The sequence below is a fragment of the Bos javanicus genome, chromosome 8, assembly GCF_032452875.1.
Source record: "Bos javanicus breed banteng chromosome 8, ARS-OSU_banteng_1.0, whole genome shotgun sequence".
Classification (NCBI taxonomy): Eukaryota; Metazoa; Chordata; class Mammalia; order Artiodactyla; family Bovidae; genus Bos; species Bos javanicus.
Genome location: NC_083875.1, coordinates 45,465,568 through 45,487,033, shown reverse-complemented (window position 1 = coordinate 45,487,033; position 21,466 = coordinate 45,465,568). Strand labels below are relative to the sequence as shown.

Genomic DNA, 21,466 nt, shown 5'->3' with positions numbered 1-21,466 from the left:
GGGATCAGTGTTTCTGATTTGTGAAGGGAAGGTTATCATATAAATAAGAGATAAGACTTGTTCTGCATTTTCCAGAGAATTGGACATGAATTAAATGGGGGAACTTACAGAGGGAAATGTCTGCTCACTCTAAGAAGAATCCGATGTTGAAAACACTCATCTTATAAAAGGACAGGCTGCCTAGAGGGTTGAAGGGTACGTTGTTACTAGTGTGAAAGGAGGAGTTTCACCCGTCAAGGATGATAAATGATTCCTCAGCAAGTCCACACTAGATGACAACAATAATATAATGACAACAACCATCCCCACAAGGATAGTAATGACAGTTGATACTTCTACAGAAATTGCCAGCATTGCTGTAAGAACTTGACATATAGTGACCCACTTTATCCTTACCTCAGCCACCTGGCTCCACAGCCTGTTTTTAACCACTACAGTATATTGCCTGCCTACTACTTCAGAATCCTGAGCAGGTTACCTAATCTCTCTGTGACTCCATTTCCTCACTAATAAAATGAGAATAATAATGGCACTAATTTACTCAGAGGACAGTGATGAACATTAAATGAAATAATACAAATTGTTTAGCAGCTAGAACATAGCCTGACACGCAGTTAAGTACTCTATAATAGACATTTGAATATAAAGGTCATATTAACTTTTAAGAAAACTTTTTTAGTTGGATGGCAAGGTAGAGAAGGCATAAAGAACTGTCTTGGCTACAGTGAGCAATCTGACTCAAAAAAAGTTTTTTTGTGTTTTTCTTTTTTTAATCATCTAAATGGAATTCAAGGCTTGCTGATTTAGGATTGATTCTCTGAATAAAATGAACATGAAAAAACATGGGCAAAACTGATAAACTGAGTTCTGCAGTAAGATCAGACTCTCCATTTGTCATGGTCAAATGGAATGTAAGATCTTGAAAAAACAGCCTAGTCCGTGACCCACTGCTGACTTCTTGTAACATCTTCAAGATCTTGGCCAATCACTCAACTCCACTTTCAGCAAAACCCTTAATTGCTTCACACACTGGGCTTTACCAAGTACCTGCGTAACGAACTCCCAAACCTAGGTTAATCCAATCTTCTTCTTTTGCACCTGCCATCTAATGTGGCCTAACAAAACTCCTACTCACCCTTGTCACTCTTTACAGATTCTCAGAGGCAGCATTAAACCTTTACTTCACTCAAACTTCGAAAGGTACTCCTGCCCTACCCTCAAATATCCTACACTCTTTAAAAATTGGAAAATAGAAGCAATCAGAAATTCTTTCAATTTTCATATGCCTTCCTCCATATCCCTAAACTCCTGCAACATGAATCAACATTTACTGCTTTTGCTGTCTAGCCATTTCACTCTCTTTCCTATTGCAAAAAGCGGGGGGGAAAGTGCTTTCCAAGACCAACTCGTTCTTCTATTCTCTGATGCTACTCAGGAAATGTCAGTTACATCACCATCTTTGGTTTGTTGCTTTGGCAACTATTCCCTCCCCCCCCCACCACCACCCCCAGTATCCCACTTCTCTCTTGGACCTTCAGACTTTTTCTACTGACCTAAAAACATGCCAATAAGAAAACAATTCTCAGTCATGTTTCCCTCATAAGCCTTGACCCTTTCCCAATTATATGCCAACTATCTGAGAGAGGTCTCTTGTTGTAGGTATGTAGCTGGCTAAACAGATAAATGAGATCCACTGGAAGGCAACCCCATACCGATTATTCTTGATTACAATCAATCTTTTAAGTATGCTTAAAGGTTCTGACATCCTGCAGTCGCAGATCTGGTGACTACTAATTATTTTTTTCCACTTGCACTGCTGTTTTTAACAAACATAACAAAGGAAAATATACAACAGAGGTTTGTTACATATGATGAACTACACTTGAACTCAATGTTATGTGCTTTGGGGCTTCTAGCACCAAGTTTATAGATTAACAATACTAATACCTTAAAAATGTTTTTTGAAGGATAATTCTTATATCAGCTAGCCCCTTACATTTTACAGTAATGACTGGAGTTATGAACAATAATGTAAATTGTCTATAAAAACTTAGAGGCTTATTGGATTTAAAACTTACCACCGATATAGAAAAACAAACTTACAGAAATAAAGGTTTCTCTATACCTTTAGGGAAGAGGATCTGGTAAAAGGTGGTAAGACAGGAGAGAACAAGATGTACTGAATGAGAAGCAAGCCAGTAAGGGTGGAATGCAAACAAGGGAAGGGAAAGGCAAAGGCCAGATTGCACAGGGCCTCCTAAGCTAGAATGAATACCTTTTGGTATACCACAAGAACAGGAAGCAGATGAAAAGCTTTAAGCTGAGAAATGTAAGGATCTGATCTGCAACTTTAAAAGGATTACTCTGGTTGATCTATGGAAGATGAACAGGTGGCCAAGCAGAGAGTGTGAAGGGACAAGTAGGAATCAGGAGGCCTAAGCAGGACACGATGGTAGGCTGGATCTGGGTGGCAGCTGAGATTAAAGAAGACAGATTCTAGAAGACAAGATCAATAAGATTTGGTAAATTATTAGATATGAGGGAAAGAAAAGAGATGTCAGTGAGATGTTGGTTTTCTGAAATTTATATACCTATATACATGGAATGCAGAGTAATATCTTGTACAATATAAACTGAATTATTAACAGAAATTACCTATAGGAAAGGAAGATGAATTTTACATAGTAGATACAGACAAATTTTCACTTTTTACTATATAGATACCTGCATTGTTTAAATATTTTTATAAGTAGAAAGTATACATTATTTCATAGTTAAATTCAAATGCAATAAAAAGAAACAGCATTTTCCAGGGTGAAAAGGACAGGAATGGCATTCTAGGGAAAGAAACAATTTAATCAAAGGTACAAATACATTAAAGTACAAGGCATATTTAAAGATTACAAACTGGTCTAGGGTTTACAAAGAAGAAAGGACATGTAACTGGGACAGGATGAGCAGAGGGTGATATACTGTTTTAGCGTACAGGCAGTTCATGAAGGACCTTCTATGTCAAGCTGAAGAAAGCATTCACAAAAATGTACAAAATGGTGAAGCATATAAAGTTTTTAAGCAGGAGGATGACAAAATCAAGTATTTTAGAAAGTTTACTTTACAGGCAGTACGAAGCCTGGATCAAAAGGGAGGTAAGAAAATAGGCTGGGAGATCACTTAGGCGGGGACTTAAGCTAAATTCAGGGGCAACAGAGATAGAGAAAGGGAGATATGAGACTCAGTTCGCAAGCAGACAGGACCTGGTGATTGAGCTGGATATGGCAGCACAGGAAGAGGGAAAAGTCAAAGATGCTGCCCCTGGTTTTGAGTTTAGGAAATTAGACAAGATGACAATTTTAGATCATCCAAGAACAGGTTAAAAGAAAAGATACTAAATTTTGCTCTGGAGATGCTGAGGTTAAAGAACCTCTGGGAGTAGGTCAAAGCGCCCAACAGGAAGTTGGATATATAAATGTGAATTTGAGCAACAAGGTCAGAACTGGAGCACATTAACACTATTACCCAGAATATAGAACTTTAAGCCTGTGGACACAATCTTACCCTCGCTGTAATTCACTGAATTCTTGAGTTGACCGGTTCCATTTATTCTCATAGTTGTAAAAATTCCATATAATTGTAACGTCTCTGTAGGCAATAACTTAAAGTGAGCCGGAACTTTTTCTCTTGGTTTCTTGGTCTCTCTTATTTTTTTCCCCTTTCCCTTTTGTTTGCCATTCTTTCTATCTACCTAGTTATCTAGTTAAGGAAGATACAGGAAATAAAGTATCATATAAAAAAAATCTGTCATTAAATATTTTCATACTTTGTCTTAATTGTAAAAAAACATTTCATAATTCTACCTTTACTAAAACCTAAATTAAATAATGATTTACCTAGGTGACCCTCCCCTGATTTTCTCTGGCAACTCATTGCCCCTTAATTAACTGACATCCCCCAGGCAGTCAACTCCAGCTGTAGTTTTAACCACAGAGGTTCCTGAAACAATTCCACAGTCCTGTTGTTTCTTACTGGGAGAAATTTGAGTCACACTGTACCTTTTTCTAACTGATGATGCCCTAGTTTCTTGGGAGGTGGAGAGGAAGGACCTGTTGGCAAGGAAACAGCTGCTTCCTTCCTGAGCCAGGGAAAACCAAGAAGGTGACAGATGGACAAAGTGGAAAAGCAGCCAAAAGTTTCTTGAGCTCCTTGTTGGCAAGAATTTTCACTGAGGCACGACGGAATATCTTATTAAAGCATATCAATGACTGAGAGAGTTTCATCTGCCTAGGCGCTCTGCTCAAGTTCAACAGGGCTTCCCACACATTTTCTACAATTGATAAAGTCTGCAGTGGTACAAAGAACCTGGCCTCAGCCTACGTACAGTGGGCTAAGACTGCAAGGCACTGTCCCATTTAACTTCAGGAATATACCCATAGGAATGCACTATCTGGTTAAAAAAAAAAGAAGAAGAAATTCTGTATAGTAGTTATATTTGTAATGACATATTAAATTACTATTAAAATTTCATTAGAAAATGTTTAAATGTTTACTTTTGTATATTTAAAAGATCTGTTGCAAACTTTCATATTTTGCTCTTTTATCAGCTTCCCCCCCTCCCATCCACTTCTATACCCAGATAATTAAATATTCAAGGACTCCTGGGTAAAACTGACAACCACTGGATGGATAAAACTAACACTTTAAAAATAGCTGTACATAGGTAAGTTATTGTTCTTCATCAAATAGAAGTTAGCAATCACTGACAATAACATTAAAAATTAGTGTGGGCATGAAGTATGGAATTTTAAAACATCAGTTTACTATGCTGATTAATTCAACATTTATATTTTCATCAGAACTTAATCCCATAAATAAATAGAGCTCTCAGTTTTTTAAAAAATCAAGGGATAACATATGTATTTAGACATATTAGCAGCGTAAAGATGTATGCTTCAACACACTTATTGGGAAAAAGTCTGAAAATATTACTACACTGAATTCAAGGGCATCCGCAGGAATCTGGCATAAAAGTTCTCTAGAATAACAACATTTCAGGAAATTCCAAAAAAGGAAAAAGGTCAAATAGGAAATAGCCTCAAATTAATCGACAAAGTTCAGTGCTTGTTCCAACTTGATTTTTCTCTCCATTGCAAAAACAAAACCGAGTCTCAGGAAGGGTGGGTGAATCACTTAGATGAAAGTTCATCTACTGGAATAAATGGAGAGGCCGCTTGGGCAGGCGACACAGGAGAGTCGGTGGTAGTGCTGACTTTCGCTGGTGAGTTACAAGAAGATCCGGCGCTGCTGCTGTTTCCATCAAGGGTATCGGAAGATACACACACACCCGGATCTGACAGCTGCGCAACGTCAGAAGAAAGCATGTTGGTGATGCCTTGGAAAAATCTCTTTGGCTGATATTCAGTTTCCATTTCACATTTTCTTTTCAATGGTCCAAGAACACTTGGTCTAATGCAATTAATGGGACTCTGGCTTCTCCGGGTAGTAAATCGGGTCGTTGGGCTGGGAATAGGACTTGGAGGCAATCCATTGCTACTCACAAAACTTTGCAAGGATGGTGAAAAACACTGCTTTCCAATTCCCCGGGTAGGCGACGGTGCTGGCGACACCGGAATGAAATCGATGCGTTTCGGGGAGGCAGATTTCTCCACGTCGTTGTCGCTCAGGCTGAAACTTTCCTCCCAGGAGTGGCTTATCTGCATTGCGTTCTGCACCTCGCGCTCGTGGACAGTCTCTCGATTGATCAAGTCCATGCCCTCCTCCTGTTTGATCTGGTGCAAGCGGCTGCTGTGCATGCGGACTGGGGAGGCCGGCAGAAGCAGGCCGTGGCGGTTCGGGAACGTTGTGCTGTTTCGCCTGGCGCTCGGCGCCTCGGCCTGGAACACCGGAGAAGTGTCACTGAGGCCGTGGATCAGGGGGGCGCTGTTAGATCTCCTGAGGCCCCCGCCGCCGCCACTGCTGCTGCCCTCCGCCGGGCTCCCACCTGAGCCCGGAGGGAGCTCCAGGTCTAGCTCCATCTTCTCCTGGGCCATGTCGCGGGCACGGAGGCGGGGGCGGTGCTCAGTCAGAGACCTAGGATTCCCATTCCCCGCAGTCCAGGGCCGCGGCCGCCGCCACCGCCACCGAGAATCTGTCAGCGGGCTCGTCCCTCTGCGCATGCGTGCCCCTCCGCGCAAGCGCTCTGCAAAGTCTGTGCCTGGCGCTGGCTGAAAGCGTAAGAGCTGCGCCGCAGCCCTAGGGGGAGGGGCGAGGAGTGGTTGGGAAGGGAGTCAATATGTTTCTTCCGCAAATAGCTTTGAGTGCAAACTTGCTTTAACACATGTGAATAAGGTTATCATATTCAGGAGTATATGTTTATAAAGTTACAGCTCTGAAAAAGAAGCACTTTGCGACTTTGGGTTATATGGTGAGGAGAGGAGTTGGTCTTAATCCGAGAGGCCTTCTCTGAGGAAGGGCCAATCTCTGGAGATCCCGAAAAGCAGGCCAAAAGGATGCGGTGTATAACTCCCCGGGAAGCGAGGACTGCCAGCCCTGTGGCTGGCGGGAACCAGGAAGGGAGGGAGTGAGTATGGCCTGGAGTGTACAGTGAGCTAGCAGGACGTGATGTGGTGGACGTTCATCCTGAGAACAATAAAAACTCAGAAGGTTTTTCAGCATGGGTATAATAGCGACTGAAAAGGTCTCTGGCTGCATTCCGGAGAATACGTTACTGGGAGATTAGAACCCACAGAAAAAGACAGAGAGGAGGCAATCCTCTGGACGAGAATGATGGGTATTTCCAGTAAAGTGGTACTGTAGGAAAGGAGTTGGAAAGTGGTAAATCTGGGAACTATTCAGGTCAAGAAGGGAAAAAACCAACCTGTAATTGTATTACTATTGTTTTATTTACAGTCATATATCTAACACAAGTGTATGTGCTCAATCATGTTCATTCAGTATGAGGGATTAAATGAAGGAAAAACCAACAGGACCTCGAACATTAAAAACACAATACTTGGGTCATGTAATTAATATAAACTTTCATATCTCATTAAAAATTAGTTTATACTTATTCTTTAGTGTATTCAGTCAGATTCTTTTTTTCTTCTGTGTGCCAACTATGTGCCAGGCACTGTGGTAGGAATCAGGCCCTATGAAAACATTTAATTTCTACTTGGGGCAGGGTCGGGGGGAGAGATAAATACGTGAGCTATTTTTTAGATAGTGGTAAGCCTTAGGAAAAAAATAAAATAGGGCGGTGTGACAGACCACTACTGGGAGAAGGGAGGGTGCAATTAGACAGAGCTGGGATCAAAATGACACGAAGCAAGTCCTGCTGACATCTGGGGAATGAATATTCCAACCACAGAGAATAGCAGATGCAAAGGACCAAGGCAAACCTAAGTGTGGTGAACTGGCAAGAAAACAAAAGGGCCGAGCAGCTGAAGCATAAGGGAGAGAGTGATATGAGGGGGTAAAAGAGTTTGGATCTTAGTCTAAGTATGATGAAAACTCACTGCGAGTTTTGAGCAGGAGAATGATATTATCTGGTTTATGTTTTATATCACTTTTGCAAAACAGGCTGAAAGAGACTAAGAGTGCAGATAGAAAGATGGATTAGGAACCATGGCAACAGGGTAGACAAGAGATTATTGGACTAGGGTTCTATCAATGGTGATGGGGGAGAAGTAGATGGATTCAGGATATATTTTGAAAGTAGAACCAATAGGACGTGTAGATGGATTAGATTTAGATGGTGAAAGAAATAAATAATCCAAAGGCAACTCAGAGATGTTTTACTTAAACTGGGTAAATGGCAGCATCATTTACAGAGGCAGGGAAAGAGTTCTTTTAGAGTAGAAACTGAGTTCTGTTTTGGTTGATTTGATTTGGAGGTATCAGATATCCATGTGCCTAATTTGAACTGAAAGAGAGCTTAGTGATTTTTGTTTGGTCTCCTTTTTGCAGTTGAAGACAGTAAGATCCAGAGAGGCTGGCATAGTCAACATCACACAGCTTGTTTAGTAATGGGAACCAGTACTAGAATCCAGTATGAAGATACGAGACCATACCTTTTCCACTGTCTCTCAAACAGCTTTTAATTTGAAATCCCCCTATTTCATGTAGTCACCCAGCTAATGAAATAATGTTGATTATGCATACCTATAATTCTAGGAACTGATTTAAGCTTTCCAAGTGCCTGACACTATTTAAAGTGCATCACAGGCAGAACCTCATTTAATCCTCACAATAACTATAAAGGGAGTATCATTATTCCACTTTGCAGGGGAAACTGAGATGCAAGGATTAAGTAATGCGCCCAGGATGACAGGAAGCAGTGGGACCTCATCCTTCCGGCTCCAGAGCACAGGCACAGTGTTGCCTCCTCCATGTGCAGTAACACTTCAGACAGGGAGAAACCATTTCCAGATTGTCTACACCTTTGCAAGCGCAATGGTATTTGAGAGAGAATTTGAAGGACAGGTAGGATTTTAATAGATAATATTTTATATAGATTTGGCAGCATGGGTATAAAATAGTGAACTTGGCTAATACATGAAGTACATGGAGAAGAACAGGTAATGGGGAAAAGATGGAAATTAAAGTTGGAATCAGTACTGGAGCTCTGAATGCCAGGAAAAAGTGCTTGTATTTAACGTGTGGGACAATAGGGAACTGTTGAAGGTTTTTAACAAGAGGAACAACACAACAACTTCACTTTAGGGCTTGCCAGGTGGATGGATCATAGATAGAAGTGGAAGAATGGAAGGTGGAAAGAACCAACATTTTCTACATGCCCAGGGCTGCCAGTTACTTTAAACATTTATCATTTAATTTTCCTTGTAATCCTATAAATCAGATACTGTTATGCTCATCTTGTAAAAGGGACAATTGAGGTTCAAAAATTGCAAAAGGCCCTATAGCTACATCGAAGAACAAAGATCTGAATGAATCTGAATCAAGATGTCACTTCAAAACCCATATTCTTTTTGATGCTTTCTCCATGAATTAAAGATGGAGAATTTGATAGCTAACTCTGAGATGAGTGAAGCTGCTCAGTAGTGTCCGACTCTGCAATCCCATGGACTGTAGCCCCCCAGGCTCCTCCATCCATGGGATTTTCCAGGCAAGAATACTGTAGTGGGTTGCCATTTGATGAAAAGAGGATCTAAACTAAAGTTGGGAATGGCAGGAAAAGGAGATGGGTGTGGAGACTGGAAGGTAACAACCCAGATCCTGACTGTCTGGATGTACAGGGGATGAAGAGAGAGGAGTCACAAACAACTGAAGTTTGAGCATGTACAACTGAACAAATGGTACAACAGTACTGAATAAGAACAGGTGAGAGAGGAAGAGCTTCCAGAAGAAAATCAGTATTAGATGAGTAGGAAAAAAGTATTCACCATAATCCATAGCATATTGCTAATTTGTATATTACTAAATTAATTCTAGCATGACTCAAATGTGCAACATTGTTCATGCGTGTCTGGATAAACAATAATTATCTTCACTAATAAAGATCAGGGATGGTGATAACCACAAAATCAAACATCTATGCTATTTGGTTCTTACCTGAACACACCTATTAGACATCTTCACCCATTTCCCTGTTTCTACCCTTGTCACTTGTCCACCCAACCTTCAAGGCCATCCTTAAAATAAAACTTGAATAGTCACTTCCCTGTTCAAAATCCTTTGGTGGATTCCCACTCAGGGAAAAAGCTGAAGTCATTACAATGACCTATAGTGCTCTGTCTGGGTCCCTGCCATCCCTCTGCCTACCCACCTCCAACTGCTCTCCCCGCTCACTGCCTTCCCTCCAACTGCAGAGGCCTCCTTACTGTCCTTTGGCCCACCAGGCATGTTCCCCCTCCACTCAGCTTACTTTTCCTGCCAGTGGACATCTACACTGTTCCATCCCTTCAGCTCTCTGTACCAACATCATTGACTAAGAGGTTTTCCTTGACCTTTCCTCATAAAAAGCAACAGCAGAGTCCACCACCAAGCCTACACTCCCCTCCCCCCACTCTGTTTTAATTTATCCTCCAGGGCACCACATGACAATATGTACACAATGTTTTTTTGCCTCTTTGTCCTCAAGAATCCAAACTCCACGGGGGCTCCCTGATATACACCTAGTATCCAGAATAAGGCCTGGCATATAGCACTCAATAAGCAAGTGTTGAATCATTGTACGTTGAATCATTGAATGTTGAATCGTTCATTCAAGTGATGAATGAATACACAGACTAATATAGCTCTGTCCAAAAGGGAAGAGAACTCTAGTTTTTGAAAATCCAGCCTAATAGGCCTTTCTAGACTGATTCTACGTGCTCTTTACTTTGATAATTCTTCTCATATCAAGACTATCATTAGTTACAGTGCCCTCCAGCCCATGCAGGTAGGTTACCTGAATGAATCCAAGGTGTGAACTAAGACATTTAAGTTCTAAGTTTCCATTCTTTTTTAACCATCTGCTGATATACACTTGACAGAATCAAAATGCTCAGGGCTGAGAATTCTAAGCAATGTTACTCCTTCCTCTCAAAGGAATAAAAAATAAATGAGAGAAAACAGCAATTCAGTTATTAAATAAAAGGCAAAAATGCAATTCAGCCTGTTGCAAAAATAACACCAGATGCAGGATCTAGCTCTTCCCTGAATTAATTCATTCTTCTGGTTTTAACTCTGGGTATGAAGTAAATACCACACTTAAGAGTAAATCATAAAAAGCGAACACCTACTTAGTAAACTACTGTGCTTAATATTTTTTTCAAACTAACACATAGCTGCCTTTTAATTCCTAGGAGCAATTTAAAATTAAATCTTCAAGCATATGACAAGGCAAATATGCACTTCTGAATCCATACTGAATGTGAAATACAAAAATATGTGTACATGTATAATCCGAGATGAACTGAAAATGTCTCCATATCCCACATTAACTAATATCACCAATCTAGAACAAAAATATAGCAGAGGAAAAGTGTACTTTCAAAGTTTACGAACTCAGGAGTGTTTATTGGTACAATAACTTAGGGGAAATGTTTGGTAGTACATCATACTACCTACTAAAAGAAAATATATATACATGTTCTACGATTAAGAAATTCCACTTTGGGGTATACAGCCAAGAGAAATCAGTGTTTATGTCTACTAAAAGCCATGCACAAGAATGTTCCTTGCATTATTACTTGCAATAGCCCCAAACTGGAAACAACCCAAATGTCCATGAACAGAATAGCACTATACAATGAATTCTTTACTCAATGACATGTACATGTATAATGTTGAATGAAAAAATCAAACACAAAAGAGTACACACTTTATAACTTCCTCTTTATGAGGTTCCAGAACAGCCAAAAGCAATCTACAAAGGTAGAAGTCAAACAGTGATTACCCTTGGGACTAATATCCTGCTCTGGGTGCTGTTGACGCAGGCATAAACATATGTAAAAAATTATTTAAAAAGTGATTAAAATGTACACACTTTATTGCATATAAAGTTAGTCCTCAAAATGTATCAATATAGAAAAAAACAGAATGGGAACTGGAATGTAAATGGAAGACAAAACAGAATAAGAATGAAGATCCTTTGTTTAAATGCTAACCACGAGAGTCTAAACTGGAATGCTAAGCTTCCAAATCTCTTTGACACACAACATTATCAGTGGCCTTGACAGGACAAAGAAAGGAGACAGAAACATATACACACCCCCCTCAAGCTACATTTCACTGGGGCCCTAAACACCAATAAGTCTCCAGCAGCCTCACACAAACACTGGACACTTGTCTGAGGCAAGTTACAGATCACCGACAGAACCATTGGTTCTCCTTGGCACTGTTTCCAAAGAGCCCTCAAAGTTATTTATTTCTGAGACAGCATGAAGTCAAGGAAATGAAGCTCATTTCATAGCCTTTGACTTTCTCAACTGCAATCTGTGTATTCTGCCCAGTTGGTTCTGCCATTTCCTCCGAAGCATAATTCATCAAATGAGACAAAAGTAACATCAAAGAAACTCAGCAGGGGCTGTTATTACATATGGAAGGAATGAAAAATGTGCTTGAGGATGCGATTCTGGCCACAAGGATCTTACTTTGTTATCATAATGAAAGAAAAATAGATGATCTCAGGAACTGTGATCAATCGTTTACTGGACAGTTTCTGAGAGCCAGTAAGTACAGAGACCCTTCATAGCATATACCTCGAGGGTGCTAAATCTAATCCTTAAAACTTAAAAGCAGCAGCAAGGATTAGAAAATCAAAGCACGAGTTTACTAAGGGGCTTTTGACCCCCTCACCTTTCGTCTTTGATAACAGCTAAAAGGCTATCATGCCACTTGCATGGAGCCACAGTCTTTAAATGGAGGAAGTAAAAAGGCAAAATGGGGGCTGCAAAGGTCTGACAGAAGAACCTATGGCCTAGGGCCTCAGCAAAGTTCAGACAAACAAATAAATGTAGATTGTAGTTTTTTAAATTTTTTTTCAAGAGAGAATATCAGGGAAGATATTAAAAATAGCCATCCAGTCCCCACTCTCTAAGTCCTTCAAACAGAATAGAACAAAGAGTTGGTATCATTCTTTGTTGTTCTTCACCACTTCTTTACATTTTGCTGCTGCTGCTGCTGCTGCTGCTAAGTCGCTTCAGTCGTGTCCAACTCTGCACGATCTCATAGACGGCAGCCCACCAGGCTCCTCCATCCCTGGGATTCTCCAGGCAAGAACACTGGAGTGGGTTGCCATTTCCTTCTCCAATGCATGAGAGTGAAAAGTGAAAGTGAAGTCGCTCAGTTGTACCCAACTCTTAGCGACCCCATGGACTGCAGCCTACGAGGCTCCTCCATCCATGGGGTTTTCCAGGCAAGAGCACTGGAGTGGGGTGCATTGCCTTCTCCATCTTTACATTTTAGGCAGCACCCATTTTTTTTAGTGTCTTCTTTTAAGCCATAAACCAGGGTTTTGATCATTGTCCTTTACTATTTACATGTTACATGTTTCTCTCTGCCTGTTTGCTATCTTTCTCCTAAAGGATTAACCCAACTAGCAAGCAGGGAAAAAAGAACTGATGGCTTTATGGATAATGTATAAAGTTAACTTTAAAACATGCAAAAGTTGCAAATATAGTTGGGTTTATATACTTGGGCCTTCCAGTTGGGTATCTGGGACACTTCTAAAAGTGTTCAACATATTAGTGCCAGTATGACTATAGCAAAAAAAAAAAAAAAAAAAAGTTCCAAACCTGGAGTCAGACAATAGTACTTCCAGCACAGTGACCTTAGACAAGTTTGTCAGCTTCTCTGGGCTTGCTTTACTCATTTATGAAGTAGAGACACAATGTCTGTTGTAAACATCAAATGATGTCCTTAATAGGCTTTGTAAGCAGTAAAGACTCCATACACACAGGCTTCTCTCAATGAAAATACTCCATGCTATGATCACAAAATGAGCCTGCCTACCCTTCCACTCCTTTCCTGATTTGGAACCAGTCCACTGTTCCATGTCCAGTTCTAACCATTGCTTCTTAAGCTGCATACAGATTTCTCAGGAGGCATGTAAGGTGGTCTGGTATTCTTATCTCTTTAAGAATTTTCCACAGTTTTCTGTGATCCACACAGTCAAAGGCTTTGGCGTAGTCAATAAAGCAGATGTTTTTCCAGAACTCTCTTGATTTTTCTATGATTCAACAGATGTTGGCAATTTTATCTTTGGTTCCTCTGCCTTTTCTGATGCTGAAACTGGTTCCAAATTGGGAAAGGAGCACGTCAAGGTTGTATATTGTCACCCTGCTTATTTAACTTATATGCAGAGTACATCATGCAAAATGCTGGGCTGGATGAAGCACAAGCTGGAATCAAGACTGCCAGGAGAAATGTCAATAACCTCAGATATGCAGATGACACAATCCTTATGGTAGAAAGTGAAGAGTAACTAAAGAGCCTATTGATGAAAATGAAAGAGGAGAATCAAAAAGCTGGTTTAAAACTCAACATCCAAAAAACGAAGATCGTGGCATCTGGTCCTGTCACTTAATGGGAAATAGATGGGGAAACAATGGAAACAGTGACAGACTTTATTTTCTTGGGCTCCAAAATCACTGTGGATGGTGACTGCAGCCATGAAATTTAAAGATGCTTGCTCCTTGAAGAAAAACTATGACCAACCTAGACAGCATATTAAAAAGCAGAGACATTACTTTGTGACAAAGGTCCATCTAGCAAAGCTATGGTTTTTCCAATGGTCATGTATGGGTGGGAGCTGCCAAGTCGCTTCAGTCGTGTCCAACTCTGTGTGACCCCATAGACGGCAGCCCACCAGGCTTCACCATCCCTGGGATTCTCCAGGCAAGAATACTGGAGTGGGTTGCCATTTCCTTCTCCAAAGGAGAAGTGGGTGGGAGAGTTGGCCCATAAAGAAAGCTGAGCACCGAAGAATTGATACTTTTGAACTGTGGTGCTGGAGAAAACTCTTGAGAGTTCCTTGGACTGCAAGGAGATCCAACCAGTCAGTCCTTAAGGAAATAAGTCCTGAACATTCATTGGAAGGACTGATGCTGAAGCTGAAACTCCAATACTTTGGCCACCTGATGTGAAGGACTGACTCCTTGGAAAAGACCCTGTTGCTGGGAAAGACTGATGGCAGGAGGAGAAGAGGATGACAGAGGATAAGATGGATGGATGAAATCACTGACTTGATGGACATGAGTTTGAGCAAGCTCTGGGAGTTGGTGATGGATGGGGAAGCCTGGCGTGCTGCAGTCCATGAGGTCGCAAAGAGTTGAACATGACTGTGTGACTGAACTGAACTAAACCCTTCCACTACTTTCACCAAAAAGCGTCCTTTGTTTTCTTGCTTTTTAATTTGATTCTGTGGAAGAAAATTCTCTCATCTTCTTCTCTAAGACTATAGTAATTTTTAGAGAGACACAGTTTCTGTGGTCTAACAGATATGAACTGAGAAGCTCATCTGCAATCAAGTGGACAACTTCGAAGGCTGCAAAATAAGAAAAAACACATTTCTAAGAATTTCACTCTTGAGTCTGTCCGAGGAGAGATGAACCCCATGGCGGGTGGAGAGGCCATCAGGAACTAAAAATGTAGCTGCATCAGTGAATCCTATTCCCTGCAGCAAACAATTTGCCCATCCCAACAGCAGTAGCAACCTTCCCTGATCACGCTGAACTTTTCAGTCGGGACTAATCCCAGAGGCTTATTCTCATTTATTCATTGTAAAACCTGTTTTGAATTCCTGCTGTCATGCTACTGTCCTTCCTGGCATATAATAAAATGCACAGACACACATTTGGCTGAGCCTGATAAACACCATGAACCCAGTCCCTCTCAAAATTGTTAGAGGAAAGGGGAAGAGATCAGAAAAAGGCTCAAGAAGTTTCAAGGGTTACCATTCCTCGAGATGCATCTTTCCCTCCAGGTAGCTGATACCTTGTAGGTATATTTTGAGGACCAGGTCAAATGATCTGCAGAAGCTTGAAGCTGCTGCCCCAAATCTATAGATTTATAAACTACATGCATTAGGGGAAAACTTTTAGCTTTAGAGGATGACAGCTGCACAGGCAAGAGTTACCTAACCTCTAAGATGCTTGAAGACAGTGAGTGCTATTACTGAGAAAGGGGGAAGTTCCTAATTTGCCCTTTTGCTTTTATCTAGCTTCACACTAATATGACTAGTAAATGCAACAAAAAACAGAGTATTAAATAGTGGGAAGGGTGCTCTATTGTCTCCTATCTCATACTAACTAATTTATAAACTAAATGCAACCATAATTCAGCATCTGCATGCTTTTTTACCTGCAGCTCAATTTATTGGTAGGAAATTAATTTTTACCACCGATGGAGTTCAATCATCTGAAAGTCCCACTTATTAGGAAGTGGTACAGATGTTTCTTCTTCACTCTCCATTTGAAAACTGAAAGTTGAGAGAGGAGACTTCTTCAGCTTTTATGGTTATGACAGTTTTTACCAGACAATGTTGTTGTTATCATTATCATCCTCCACTTAGAGCTTACATTTACTGAGGGCATATGTGCCAAGTACCCTTCTAAGTACCGTGGAGATAGCAACTCATTTAATCTCTACACCATTTCTAGGATTATTATCCTCAGTTTATAGATGAGGGGAAAGAGAAACAGAGGTTAAAAAAAGGTGCTTGAGATGACATAACCAGTTAAGGGGTAGAGGAATTTAAGCCCAGGGGTCCGGCTTCAGAGGCTCAACTCATGTAACACAGGTGGATTCCTCAAACCTGCCATGATCATGGTGCTCCAGGCTATTTTCAAGGAATGATCCAGTGGTTAAGAATACACCTGCCAATGCAGGGGACACAAGTTCGATCCCTGGTCCAGAAAGATCCCACACGGGGCAACTAAGTCCATGTGCCACGACTACTGAACCCAAGTGCCACCACTGTTGAAACCATGTGCCCTAGAGCCAATGCTCCGCAATAAGAGAAGCCACCACAATGAGAAGCCCACGCATTGCACCAAGAAAGTAGCCCCTGCAGACCAAACTAGAGAAACCCCTCAGGCAACAATGAAGACCCATCACAGCCAAAAATAAAATAATTTAAAAAAAAGAACGATAGAGGACTTGACATGTACAGGGCAGTCATTCTGCAAATCAGACACACGAGGGACCAATGTGACTGCATGGATTTACTGATAACTTGCAAGGTTACAAAAATCAAGCAATTAATAAATGTCATATTTGTCCCAAAGCAGTAATGAAAACTAACGCAAAGGATTAGTACCACAGAATGTCAGCTGCAAAAGGGGCTTTAGACATCCCCTACACTAACCTTTATCAGCAAGGACATCGGTTCAGAGAGAGCCAAAGATTTCTTCAAGGTCAAAAAGGCCTTCAGTATGCTTTATTAAAGTCACAGAAATCACTTCCTCAGTGCTCTCCGGGTTCCCTTTCAACTTTTTCTCTAAACAACAGTATTCACTTCCATGGTTTCAACTATGACCAATATGCTGATGTCTCAGATTTGTATCCCTAAATAGGGCTGACCTATCTCTAGACTGTAATATATAATATATAAGACAATTCCTGTCTGTAATATATAAGACAATTCCAAACTTTATGTTTCACAGATCCATCAAACTCGTTTGTGGACACTCACTTCTCCCTGCCCCAGATCTACTACTTCTCTTGAGAATGAATTCACAGCAATCTCTCCAGACAACCACAGCAACACTCCATAGATTCTAAATCTCTCCAGCCCTTCAGATCTCCCATCTAACCCGTCACTAAGTCTCTCCAACTTCACTTGCTTAACAGTTGGCAGCCTCTCCTTTCTTTCTGCCTCTATTACTAAAGCATTCTGTCTGCCCCTAACTACTTCAGTAGCTTCAGTAAGTTTTGGGCATGTTAGGATGGCTCCAGTCCTGCACAATTTGCACAAATACTGCCAGAGTGAACTTTCTGAAATAATCTCATCAGAGTACAGCCCCTTCCTTTCACTAAAATCCTTCCATTACTGCACCTGGTATGGTAGGAGAGCAGGTAAACAGACTACAGAGAGGAAGACAGAGCAAAAAGAAGGCAGGCAGTGGAAGGGGCAAGGGAAGTGGCAAACCCAAGTATGTGCCCAAATTGCTCTAAAGCTCTACTCTCTTTGCAAAGTGCTGCTTAAACAGTCTTTAAGAAATCTGCATTGTGAAGTCAGAGAAACTGGGTTTAAATCTTGACTGTGTAACTTACAGGTGTGTGGCCTTGAGAGTCAAGTTACTTTCCTTCCCTGAGACTCAGTTTCCTCATCTAAGTGAAAGCGAAGTCGTGTCTGACTCTTTGTGACCCCGTGGACTGTAGCCCATCAGGCTCCTCCATCCATGGGATTTTCCAGGCAAGAATACTGGAGTGGGTTGCCATTTCCTTCTCCAGGGAATCTTCCTGACCCAGGGATCAAACCTGGGTCTCCCGCATTGTAGGCAGATGCTTTACCATCTGAGCCACCAGAGAAATCCTTTCCCTCATCTAAAAATGAGGGTAAACAGTCCCACTTATTGAATGATTGTCCTAAACATTAATTGAGGTTAAATGAAGGAAGCTCTTCCACAGCCAGACATGAGATATCTCAAAACAAATCCTGGGACCATAAACAGTGCATCTTATTTAACTAGACTGTTGCCTCACTTCTCCTTCCTAGGCACCACCCAGCCAGCCAACTCTTTCTGCGATATTTACTGAGTGCCAACTCTATATGCAGTTCAGTTTGAAAACTAAATAAATACTGGTGAGAAAGCTTCTCTGTTAGAACCCTGAGATTTTGAATTCCTTCAAATCATCAAACACTCAAAATCTCGTATGATTAAGGATCTGTAAAAAGTGAAAGTCACTCAGTCATGTCTGACTCTTTGAACCCCATGGACTATAGAGTCCATGGAATTCTCCAGGCCAGAATACTGGAGTAGGTAGCCTTTCCCTTCTCCAGGAGATCTTCCCAAACCAAGGATTGAACCCAGGTTTCCCACATTGCAGGTGGATTCTTTACCAGTTGAGCCACGAGGGAAGCCTAAGAATACTGGAGTGGGTAGTCTACCCCTTCTCCAGCAGATCTTTCCAACCCAGGAATTGAACAGGGTCTCCTGCATTGCAGGCAGATTCTTTACCACTGTAGAGGGTATAATAAAGATGAAAACAACCTCAGGGAAGTTGAGAGTCCAGGGAGGAGGTAAGCAGCACATTATTAACTATAAACTAGGTTAGATCTCATGTCCTCAGCCTTAAGTGAGCATCATAATCATCTATGGAATTTTAAAAACAAACAGAACAGAGCCCCAGTTTAGAGATTCTCACTTAATAGGCCTGGGGCTTGATATTGGCATTTTTATTGAAAAAAAATTTTCCCAAGTGAATCTGATGTGCTCCAAAGGTTGGAAATGATTGGAATGAAAATCAACTCTACTGCTCATAAGTACTAATTAAAGTATTAACATTTGAGGAGGTTGCTATTAGCTGATTGAGGGGAAGAACAGAGGTCTACGAAGAACTCTTGAAAAAAGGTCCCAAAGGGTGTCTGTCCTAGTCTGTTTCATTTGGAGCATGAGATCCCGTCTTCTAATTACACTAGTTGAATAAAATCTTCAAGTGAGAGTTTTTGTTTTTCTGTTATCTGGACTTTTTCCTATTTATGTTTTGATCTCAAAGGACAGAATCTCAGCAAGATGGCCAAAGGCCAGGAAAAAGGAGCAGGAGCTGAGGCTCTTTTCCTGCAACAAGTCTAACCAAAGGAGAAAAGAGCTGAAATGAAGCTGGAGGCTCTTCCAATCACACTGGAGACACTGGCTGAAATCAGTGATTTAAAGTGACACGAGTAGACCTCCCTGGTGGTTTAGTGGTTAAGAATCCACCTGCCAATACAGGAACACGGATTCGACCCCTGTTCTGGGGATATTTCACAGGCCACAGGCCAATGAAGCCCATGTGCCACACTACTGAGGTTAGGCTCTACAGCCTGTGCTCTGCAACAAAAGAAAGTCCACATGCAGCATCGAAGGACCAGGGCAGCCAAAAATAAATAAATAAATAAATAATCTAAAAAGTAACAGTAGAACATTTTAACTGAGAATTTCCACATGTACAAGCTGGATTTAGAAAACGCAGAAGAACCAGAGATCATATTGCCATCATCCGTTGGATCACAGAAAAAGCAAGGGAATTTCAGAAAAACATCTACTTCTGCTTCATTGACTACGCTAGAGCCTTTGACTATGTGGATCACAACAAAGTGTGGAAAATTCTGAAAGAGATGGGAATACCGCATCACCTCACCTGCCTCTTGACAAATCTGTATGCAGGTCACGAACCAACAGTTAGAACAGGACATGGAACAACGTACTGGTTGCCAATAGGGAAAGGAGTGCATCAAGGCTGTATATTGTCACCCTGCTTATTTAACTTCTATACAGAGTACATCATGCGAAATGCCAGGCTGAATGAAGCTCAAACTGGAATCAAGAATCCCAGGAGAAATATCATTAACCTCAGATATGCAGATGACATCACCCTAATGGCAGAAAACAAAGAGGAACTAAAAAGCTTCTTGATGAAAGAGGGGAGTCAAAAATCTGGCTTAAAACTCAACATTCAAAAAACGAAGACCATGGCATCCAGTCCTTACACTTCATGGCAAATAGATGGGGAAGAAATGGAAACAGTGACTGATTTTATCTTCTTGGGCTCCAAAATCACTGTGGATAGTGACTGCAGCCACGAAATTAAAAGATGCTTGCTCCTTGGAAGAAAAGCAATGACAAATCTAGACAGCATATTAAAAAGCAGAGACGTCACTTTGCTGCAAAGGTCTGTATAATCAAAGCTATGGTTTTTCCAGTAGTCATGTACAGATGGGAGAGTTGGACCATGAAGAAGGCTGACCACTGAAGAACTGATGCTTCCGAATTGCGGTGCTGGAGAAAACTCATCAGAGTCCTTTGAACAACAAGAAGATCAAACTAGTCAATCCCAAATGAAATCAACTCTGAATACTCATTGGAAGGACCGATACTGAAGTTAAAGTTCCAATACTTCGGCCACCTGATGCGAAAAGCCAACTCATTGGAAAAGACCTTGACGCTGGGGAAAATTGAGGGCAGGAGGAGAAGGGGACAACAAAGGATGCATTGGTTGGATGGCATCATCGACTCAATGGACATGAGTTTGAGCAAACTCCAAAAGAAGGTGAAGGGCAGGGAAGCCTGGTGTGCTGCACTCCATGGGGTTGGAAAGAGGCGGACAGTACTAAGTGACTGAATGACAACAACAACGGCATTTTATTGCCTGTGAGTGAATACAAAGGTTCCTGAGTTTCCCTTCAGACATAAGAGTAGACTTTTCCTCACTGTAAAAATTTACAGACAGGCAAAAACAGAGTTCTAGCTACATCCCATGAGTGCTGCCTCTTACAGTCAGAAGGACATTTGGCGTATGTCAAATATGGCAGAAATGTTGAAGAATGTTAGGACTGTGGGTTTGTTTTTGTTTGGGGAGCATGGAGGATGATGTGCAGGAGATACTTGGGGGTCTTAGAAAGAGGACCCCAACAGAGACAGAGGACTGTGTATGAAGAATTCAGACTGGGAGGAGCTGCACACTAAGTGGACAGTCAGAAACTGGAGGCAGCAGTAGACTATGTTTCGGGAAATGTGGCTGATTCAAAGTGAGAGAACATTTTTCAATTTCTGATGGAGTGCCAAGTGCTTCCACATAAGGCTTAAAGGAAAACAAGAAATTAAATGTCACTGTGGTGGGTCATGGAATGGTTCTTGGGGATTTTCTTAAGCTCTTTTCCTTTCCTGAGAAGTGACTAGTGGTAACAGAAATACCAGTGATACAAAAGGAAAGATAATTGGGACAAAAAGTCCTGGAGTGAATGGAAGAAATGGAATTGGGGGCACAAGCAGTAGGTTATAAAATTTATTTAAAGCCTATAAAATAAACTTCAGCTTTAAATAAG

General features: G+C 41.2%; 2 protein-coding genes across 4 annotated transcripts in view; both read right to left on the bottom strand.

The window, feature by feature from the left end:
• Window positions 1–21,466, bottom strand: part of PIP5K1B (phosphatidylinositol-4-phosphate 5-kinase type 1 beta) — a 348,088-nt gene that overhangs the window by 252,099 nt on the left and 74,523 nt on the right. The window lies entirely within an intron of this gene.
• On the bottom strand, window positions 2,836–6,186 carry PABIR1 (PP2A Aalpha (PPP2R1A) and B55A (PPP2R2A) interacting phosphatase regulator 1). The gene has a single exon (XM_061425489.1). It carries the CDS (start codon window positions 6,168–6,170, stop codon window positions 5,181–5,183), a length of 990 nt encoding a protein of 329 aa, XP_061281473.1. The 5' UTR covers window positions 6,171–6,186; the 3' UTR covers window positions 2,836–5,180.

What these genes read in the sequence shown, in the direction of transcription:
- PABIR1 (XM_061425489.1), bottom strand. Translation starts at nt 6,170, where the DNA reads ATGCGCAGAGGGACGAGCCCGCTGACAGATTCTCGGTGGCGGTGGCGG.